Consider the following 9672-nt stretch of genomic DNA (forward strand, 5'->3'; position numbering starts at 1 on the left):
ACTCCTTGCCAAACAGGGCAGGACAAAGCACCTTCTTGACAGCCTGTTCCTAGATCCTTGCAGTATTGTAAACCAGATGAGGGATTGCTCCCTCTGAACGGCCACCTCTCGTCAGAATCTGCGCTAGCGTATCTGTTCCCAGCATGCCTCTAAATGTATTTTTAGTATATCAGGTGACTACAAGGGACATTTTCTATCCTTTTTTTTTTTTCAACCCTCCTATGGTCTCTGTTGATAGAGATTTCAGTACTGTACCTCTGATCTTCTCAAGGAAGATCATGATCAACAACTAAACAGTTCATGTCAGGGAACATTGCATGAAATGTGAAACCTAGTGTCAGGTTGCTCAACAATAATACAGTAGCCTTCCAGAAATAAACTTAGTATTTTTTGAAGCTCTTCAACTCAAGGAGACCGCAAGCCCTTCTGTACCAGATTGTCATATTTGTACCATGAAGATTTGAAGACGTTATTGAGTTCAGCCTCTTTTTAGAGCCTTTTTTTGTAAGATAGAATCCTCAATCAGATGAGGCGTTAATAGCAATGTGATCACACTAAAGGGCCGCTCCCAATAATCAGTCACTAAAAAGACACCATAGGAAAGAAAATCTCCTATATGTTCTCTAATACACTCAGTATTACCAGTCCTTGTGCTCTTGGCTTGGCTCAAGGCTTGTGTTCTTAAGGATGTTTTCTTCAATTTTCTTCTAGAAGTGTTGCTTGATACAGGCAGGGTGAATTTGTTTTTTTAACAAAAGAGCTCCTTGAGCTATCTTTCGATTTATTACATGTGGGAAAGCAATACTAGGTCTTAAAAGAGGTGTGTGTGAACAGTTATTGTACCCATTTACCTGGCTATCCCTATTTCTGTCCATCTACCAGACACCAATCAATATTCTAATTATTGCGTACTGATCATTACTTCATCAAGTTTTCTGGGCTTTCTCCGTTGCTCTCACTTACGCTTACCTTATTTCCTTGCTGTCTTTTCCCTGCTTTATTATCACTATGCTGCATTAGATATCCAATTCTACATTTTATATACCAGTCTTTCTGAACTCAAGCACTCTTAAACATTAGTATCTGTCTTAGATTGATGAGATTGTTATTTGTGGTGCTTGATTAAATTTGATTGATCTTTGAATTGAAAGTTTTTCAAATCTAGAAAGAAATGGGGTCTTGAATTGTCACATGAGCCTAGACAAAGTAATTTGGGAGGTGGTGAGGAAGCATTGAAGTCTAAGGTAGTAAGTGAAAAAAGCACACTAGTCTTCACAGGCATCCATTATTGGACTGCAGCACTTCAGACAGTGGGTAGCTGTTAGAGCTGGGGAGGGCTGCTAGGACTGAGTGACAGGCCATTTTGTGGACTCTCCATGTTTACAAGTTCAACTGTCCTAAACAACCATTGGAGGATTTTAGCAGCTTTAATTTGCTTATTTTGTTTTCAGTTTAAGTAGTAAAAAACACATAATCTGCTCAATATTTTGTTATTACAGCAGGAGAACAAAACATTAAGGGAAGTCCTTCAGATCACAAGAGAATCATTCCTGAATCTTACGAAAGAAGATACTTCTGAGAGTACCTCTTTGTCTACATTAGTTACTAGCAATGATCTTAGCCTAAGGAAAAGCTGAGGACTCATGGCAATGAATTGCTGAGCTTGCGTTCATCCGAACATGAAAGAGGATCACGATTCAGCTATAAAGTTGTTGCTAAAGAAGACACCGGCACACAAACAGTGACAGAACAACATAACATTTTCTTCTTTGTTCATTGCTGTTTCTTGCCAAAGGCAGGCTTGTGACAAGTTTGAAAGTTTCACATCTTTCTCAAGGTTTCATTTTGTATAGCCCCTAAAGCATCAGTTTAGATTGAGAAGTTAAAGCAATATATATTCATGCATAGCATGAATGCAGATTTGTTATCTAAAAATTATCCCTACCCACCAACTTTGATACACTGACTTGAGAGGTGGTTTATTTGAAACCCTGACAAACACTCCTAAGCAGAATGTGGTATAATGTTAGCCGTACAATATGAGACTACTGACTTTTTCTACTGTACATTTTTTCTCTGACCTCCGAGAGGAAAGACATATGAATACAACTGGTTTATTTTTATACGTAAGTGATTAATGTTGGATAATTAGTAACTTATAGTAGACATCAGTCTTAATAGAATCATTAGTTCAGGGAACCTGCAGTAGTTTGGAAACTATACACCTTGGGGCCAAGATTCAGATATTATCATTATATGTATGTAGGATTTATTATGAGTTATTTTCACAGTTTCCATTACAAATGGGGCCCCTCTATAACATGTTGTAGAATTTCTTGGAAAATGTTTGCTTAAAGTGCATTTAACATTAGTGTTTCTGGCTTTAACGGGGTAGGATTTCAAAAGTTTTTATTAGTGAAATCTCATAGAAATTACTGCTAAATTGTTATTTAGAAGTAAGTGCCTAACTTTTTGTTGCATTTCATGTTAAGAAACATTGTCTCAAACAATATTAGAAAAGCTGTAAGTAGCACCACATGTATAGGATGCGTGTATGAAAGGTATGAGAGTCTCTATTTTAACATTTGTAGCAGTGGCTATAAATGCAACTTGAAACCTTTTGATCCTAACCGTAAAAAGACCAATTCTGTTTTAAAGCACACTCCCCAAACCTTGGCGTTTTTGATCTTTTTTCACTACTACTTTAGTTCACATTCTCTTTTTTGTTAATAAGTTGGATTCCTATTCAGATATCTTTTTTGTTAACATTAGGAGAGCAATTGTTTCCTCCTTAAACCAGATTGTATTCATTCCTAATAACAGTTGTGTAACCAGCTAGCTGACTTAATTTCAGTTATTTGCATAAGCCTTTTGCTCTTACAAAGATAGAAATAACAAAAATGTATGATTTACTTTTGTTGAGCAACCAACGCGATCTTCAAGTGAAAGTAATTTCACAGTCTATTCTTGGTTTGGGCGAAAGAAACAAGGGCCTTTATTGTAGAGAATAATTGCCAGATTCTCCTGACTCCTATTGTACAAGTTGTGCTTTGTTTAAAGCTCCAGGTCATTATGGTCAAACATACACAAGATAATGGTGAAAGCAGCTTAAAAAAAATAGCAAACGTTTTCTATCCATGACAATTCTCATCACACAAAGAAAGTATTGGTGTGTCCCTTCCCAAACAAACTGAACCCCTTCAGTTAGTTGTTTGTTTACATACAAAATAAAAAAGTCAGCCCAGTGTCTGTTGTGATGTGATTAGTGGCTTTGCAAGTGCAAGACAGGAAAATATATTTCCATTTCTGTAACTGAGCATATTGCAATCATTTCAAGACTCTTAGTTTTTACTTAGAAAGAGCAAGATAGGAAAATATATTTCCATTTCTGTAACTGAGCATATTGCAATCATTTCAAGACTCTTAGTTTTTACTTAGAAAGAGCAAGATAGGAAAATATATTTCCATTTCTGTAACTGAACATATTGCAATCATTTCAAGACTCTTAGTTTTTACTTAGATTGTACTGGCTCTTTGACAAACCGTGATATTTTTAATTTTTACAAAGTTGATATGATTAAAGTATCTGTTTCCATAAAAGATTAACATCTTTGACTGATTTCAGACTAAATAGTAGCTAAAAATCTCAAAGGAATAGTGGAGCAGGATAGTTTTTGGGGCATTCATTTTGGTTGTTCTGTAATAAGCCAATGCTGGGACGGTACATAGGCTGTAAATATAAAGTATTTTATTTATTTCTTCTTGGGAATGAGGAGTGCATTGTATTCATGTATTGTTCCTTCAGTGAAACTTGTAAATGTAAAAAGGATTCAAGAACTTTTTCACTTTTTGTGTACATTGAAATAGGTCCATCACAAGCCCATTATTTTTTTAATCTTGATGCTTGAAATAAATCTATGGCTGGGAATATGTAATGTACAGCAAATGTATTTTATCAATAAAAGTGGATTAAGACATTATTTGTTGCCTTCTCGTGCATAATCTGTGCTGAAAGACTTTCCTACATTCTGTTGTTTGATTGTGTGCTATACAACTGATAACCTGTCATCACAGTCACATGGAGGTGGCCATACATTTTCTTAACAAAAAATATTTGTAATTACTTTTGCCTTGAAGGAGAGGAGAGGATCTGTTCGTTTTAGCGTTTAGAAAAGTTGGAAGCATAAGTCTTGACAAACCTAACGCTTGTGTTGGAAAATGGATTATTGGTAAGGGCAGGTAAGTACCTACACTTAGCAATAGGCCACTAACCTCCACTTAGGTCTCAGTAAATTAAACCCAGCTCAACCCTTGGTAGCTTGGCAATGAGCGACAAGGCTTAACTTAGGAGACAGAGTGTAAAGCATTCAAATATCACAAAACAGTAATTAAATAAAACACAGGAAACAGTTTAAAAATCCACAATAAATGTTTAAAAATAGATTATATTTTTATCTTTAAAATGACGCAAAAACGAATGAAATCGGATAAGGGAAACCGGAGATATGAATTTTTAAAGAATTATTGTTGTCTACCGTCTAGAAACAAAAAGCGCCAATCTGGTCATCTGGTCGCACCTCGACTGGGGCAAAGTCAAAGTTTAAGGCTGACCGCGATGGAGCCCGGCCCGGCTACAGCCTGCGGGAGGCCTCGGTCAAAAGTTTGCCTTAGGACTTAGTCGTTTTTCTGAAGATTTTCTTCAGTGGGATGAACCTGCCAGTCCAATCCGACCTTCTGGAACTCTTCTTCGGATACGCGTCACAGGAGCCCTCGGTGGAGATTTTTACCTTCGGACTTAATCGTTTTTTCGAGGTGAAAATCCTTAGACCGGGGCAAACCTGGATCTTGATCCGACGTCCTTGGAGCCCTCCTCAGATACGCTGGCTGGGAGGTCCCGGTCAACTTCCTACGTTCGGACTTAGGGCCTGATTACAACTTTGGAGGAGGGTGTTAATCCGTCCCAAATGTGACGGATATATCACCCGCCGTATTAAGAGTCTATTATATCCTATGGAACTCGTAATACGGTGGGCAGGAAGGAAATCCGTCACATTTGGGACGGATTAACACCCTCCGCCAAAGTTGTAATCAGGCCCTAAGTCTCTTTTTTTGAAGATTTTCTTCACTGGGACGAACCTGCAAGTCAGTCCGGGTCGCGATTGAGGCAAGCCGGATAGAGTTGCCGCAGTGGGTCGGTTCCTCTATGGAGCTTTTTTTCAAAAGTGCTCCAAACTTCTCAAAATTTCTGGATCTTCTTCCAGACGTTCCCTTAAGGTTCTTTTGGGGTCCACAGCTCACGCCAAGGTTCCAGAAGCTCTGAGATGATCCTTGGGGGTGTGGACTACAACTCCCAGAATGCACCTGGTGCAAACTCCTTTTGGGCCACTGGACAGTGGTCAGCTGGTTGGTTTCTTCAGGAGTTGGTGCAGGGGACTCTAGTTAGCAATTGTTCACCTGTAGTAAACGGGGAGTCCCTCCTTGAACCAGTTGAAGCCAGGCAAAGTCCTTCTTGTGGTTAAGCCCAAGTGTGCAGCTGGTGCAGTCCTTCAGAGTGCAGGGACCAGGTGCAGGCCAGGGGTCCAGCAGGGCAGTCTTTCTTCTCCTGTAGTTATTCCATGTTTGAATCTGATGGGGATCTGAGGTGTGGGTGCAGGTCTGCCAGTTTTATCCTTGTTCCTGGGTGAAAAACAGGGGGTCCTGGTTCTCCAATCAGGTGCAGGGTCCTTCCCCCTGTGATAACCACTTCCTGGGAAGTGTGGCAAAAATCAATCCCAGGAAGCAACAGTCCTCAAAAATCCATCATGGCTGAAAGTGATTTTTAGAGGTTACATCTGGCTGAGCCCACCCACTGGTGTGGCTAAAAATCCTAAACACACCCCTCTCCTGCCCTCTCCTAATCTAATCAAGAGGGCACCTAATTGTCTGGGTTTACAGGATGTGGGGTTGTTGCTGGGATGCTCCAAATGTACTTCTCTGCCTTTGAAGACCAGTTTGGCAGCCGTCCCCCTTCCTGCCTCACCATCTGCTGAGGGGAGATCTCCTCCCACAGGCACATCTCTTTGTGTGAAGCCAGGCCACGTCACACCTCATCAAGGCAGCCTGGCCAGGCTGCCAGAGGCTGGCTAATCAGAGCACAGCAGCAAAAACACTGCAGGGCTGAAGTTGGCAACTTTTCAGGTAAAGTTTAAAACTCTTTACCTGAACAAGTTATATTAAATCCAACAACTGGAAGTTGTGGGATTTATTATAACAATTAATTTGATACCAAACTATTGGTATCTGTTACTTAAGGGGACTTTTAAAATTAAAATAAAGTCTTTCCATTCTAGCCTATGGAGGCTATTCACTACAATGAGGGAAAAACGAATTTGGCTGTTTTACCTTACCAGGGCTTATAAAACTATTTTTATAAGGTCCCTGCTTATAGTTACATGGCACCCAGCCCTAGGGGCACATAGGGCACACCTTAGGGGTGACTTATATGTAAAAAATAAGGTAGTTTAAGACTTTGGAACTACTTTTAATTCCAAAGTCGAATTTGCATGTAACTTTAATTTAAAAGCAGCCAGCAAGGCAGGCCTGCCTTTAAAATGACACTGGGCACCTCAGCAGTGCACCTATGGGGGCACTACCTATGCTGGGGTCCCTAAACCTCCATGTCCGACCATATACTAGGGACTTATAGGTAGGTTAACTTTGCCAGTTATAATTAGCCTAATTTGCATATCCACTTTACACAGAGCACTGGCCCTGGGACTGGTAAGCAGTACTCAGGGCACAGCCAAGAGTCAGTAACCACCAGTACCTGTCCAAAAAAGTGTGGGGGTGACCAGGGCAAAAAGGAGGACTTTCCTACACACCTTCTAACGCTTGTATCTCAGGTGATAATTCTTAATCACGTACAATTATTTGTAATCTCTTATTACATCATATCTCGTATATATTTCTTTCCATTAGGGTCAGATTTCATCACATGAGAAACACTTGTGAAGATTCTTTCACTTTTACATTCTGCAAAACATTTATTTGAAGCATAAAGCTTCAGTGGTGGATATGAAAACGTTACTTCAGTGGAAGTACCTTTATCTATTCCTCCTATCTTTTTTAGATTTACATGCTGGAAATATCCGTATTCTGCTTAGGAATTGTGTGAATTGTTAAAATGGCAGTCATAGAATCCCCAATTCAACATGCAGTACAGCCTATTTACCTCCTGGTTGAATTCAACCCTTTCTCGAGAGATGTGGGAGTTGATGGTCATATCCCTTAAATGTTTTTAATAAATGTAATTTTTTAAGAAAATCTTTTTTCCTGCTACAGCTCTGCTAATCCTGCCAAGCCACAACGCCAGACTTCTCTGTGCCTGCCATGCCTCCTGCTAGACCCTGTGCCCGGAGCCATCAGCACATTGTCTAATGTACTAGGCAGCTGATATAAGTGGGACGTGGCTGGAATGGCCTACCCCAAGTGTGTGTGGCTGAAGGACTTGTGCAGCACGGGCACACAGTGGAAAAGATGGTGAGCACCTCCACTCCCCACTGTGAATTGCCAAAGGATGTCCAGAGGAGGTTGGGTACAGGGCTTGTTGTGGATTATCCACAAAGGAGGCTTGGTATAGAGTCTGGCCAAAGGCCTCTCAGACCATGGATTGTTCACAGGGTGCACTGGGTGCAGGACCTCTCTACAGGCCAGGCCGTTCACCCAATCTCTGCAATGTGTTGTCACAGGCCAGGCCCTGCGACCAAACACAGCTGTGAAGTGGCTGCAGAGGAGGTTTGGTAAATAGTTTGCTAGAGGACTTGCATACCAGGGGTTGTGCATTGGGTGCAGGAACTCACTGCAGGCCAGGCTGTTCAGCCAGTCCCTTTTCTATATTGGTCAGAAACCAGGCCCTGTGGACCACCTCCACCTTCACCTAGCATTCTACAGGTGCCTGGCTCCACTCATAACTTTATTACCCATCTGTTTTTCTCAGCACAAATTACTGTTGCAAAGTGCTTTAATTTCGGCTGAGTCACACTCCCCAAACATGACGTCCTACAGTAGAGATGCTGCAGCAAGTCTATCCCAGGACTAGTCTGTTAGTGGCCTGCAGTTTATAGGGCCATTTGTGACTGTGCATGGCAATACATTGATTCCCTTGTAGTGTCTTTCTGCACTTATACAAGTCTCTGCCTCCACTGATTAGTCTGCTTTCTATTGATTTTTCTGCTTCAATTTTCACACTTTAAATTCAATCATTTTATTTCCCAGAAGGGCCACGTAGATAAGGGAGCACAGGAGGGCCTGGGCTGTAGTCATAACTTTTATTTTACCACCTGTTTTTTTTGCCAACAGAGCTTGCTTTTGTGACAGGCTCTCGCTTTCCACAGTGCTACACCACCCAGACACGGTGGTCAGTCTTTCCATTCCAGCCTAAAAATAGTTGTATACCTACCCTTGAAAGGAGTAAATCTCGCTCTATTTCCAAGATGGGAGTGGGCTGAGAAAAGATTGCTAATACTCATTACCTTACAATGGGAATTGTGCTCACACCCTGTGTCTCCTGTTCTGGAATGTCCACAGGAACAGATTTACTCCCTTGTGATAAACACAATTTCCATTGAGTCTCCTGTTCTGGAACAACTACAGGAGCTGATTTACTCCCCTATGATATTACACCATGCTTAGGGTATTGTGTGAGTAAGTAAATGTACGAGTGCAAATTCACATTTTGAATAAACAAGGGGATTTACACTCTAGTTATAAGTTAAACAACTACTTGCAAATGTCTTTGTTAAATGGGTCCGTCCTGTACCATTAATACATTGATCTTGCTGTGATGCTACACTATACACTTATTTGTTGATCTTTAATGGTGTCAACTTTCCACAGAAAAAAAAGGATACATTTAATATAGCAAAACAAATCAAGAGTAGTCCTGGTGCACATTTTAACCACAGGATAAAGATTCAGTGTTACAAAGGGTTCATTTGCACTTCCATTACTTCCACATATGTGAAATGCAAAGGGAAAAAGTAAATGTCTTTGCAATGCTTTTCCTTTTCACTATTTACATAATGTTCACATTTTGATCCCTGACAACTTAAAGTTTGATCTCCACTATACTTACAGTAATTTATTAGAAAATACGAAGGTCATCCACATTTGTATTCATTTATACCCCACAGGTTTTGAGGCATACCAGAGCACTGCTCTCAAGTCAGATAGTCCTCATACACAATTATATACTGGGTATACTGGGGGGTGTATCCTACATCTTGAGAATTATGAACTCCACAGAGGGCAGGATACAACCTGACATCAACATGACAGTGCTGCAAGAATCACGTCTATCCCCAGATAGACATTAACATTTCGCTACTAGATGGGATGCACCTGGGTACTTACCATCATACAGCTCCTACTCGCTGGGCGTTGCTTTTGTGATATGAAAGTCAAATTCATTTGAAAAGTAGTGCAGTAGTCAGTATCTTGACTGGGTGTCAATAGAATACATCAGGCTCCAAACAGCCCCAGCATATCAGTAAAAACTAAAATACCCTGTGGCGTTACGGATCCATGAGGATATTTGATGGGCTACACAACTGAATACTAATGCATACTTGGACTAGGCCACTGTGCACATATCCCTGTCAAGAAAATAAATATTTTTGGCTGTGTTCTCGACAC

The 9672-nt window shown here is 40.6% G+C and overlaps 1 protein-coding gene across 2 annotated transcripts in view; it reads left to right on the forward strand.

Annotated features, from left to right (window-relative positions):
* The window catches only part of FGFR1OP2 (FGFR1 oncogene partner 2), a 144461-nt gene extending 140481 nt beyond the window's left edge, over nt 1-3980 (forward strand). For both annotated transcript variants that reach the window (XM_069228615.1, XM_069228616.1), the window contains one exon: nt 1500-3980. In XM_069228615.1, the coding sequence (XP_069084716.1) occupies nt 1500-1637 (138 nt within the window). In that variant the 3' untranslated portion in view covers nt 1638-3980. The remainder of the gene's footprint in view (nt 1-1499) is intronic.
* The last annotated feature ends 5692 nt before the right edge of the window (nt 3981-9672 follow it).

The sequence above is a fragment of the Pleurodeles waltl genome, chromosome 4_1 (assembly GCF_031143425.1).
Source record: "Pleurodeles waltl isolate 20211129_DDA chromosome 4_1, aPleWal1.hap1.20221129, whole genome shotgun sequence".
Taxonomy (NCBI): Eukaryota; Metazoa; Chordata; class Amphibia; order Caudata; family Salamandridae; genus Pleurodeles; species Pleurodeles waltl.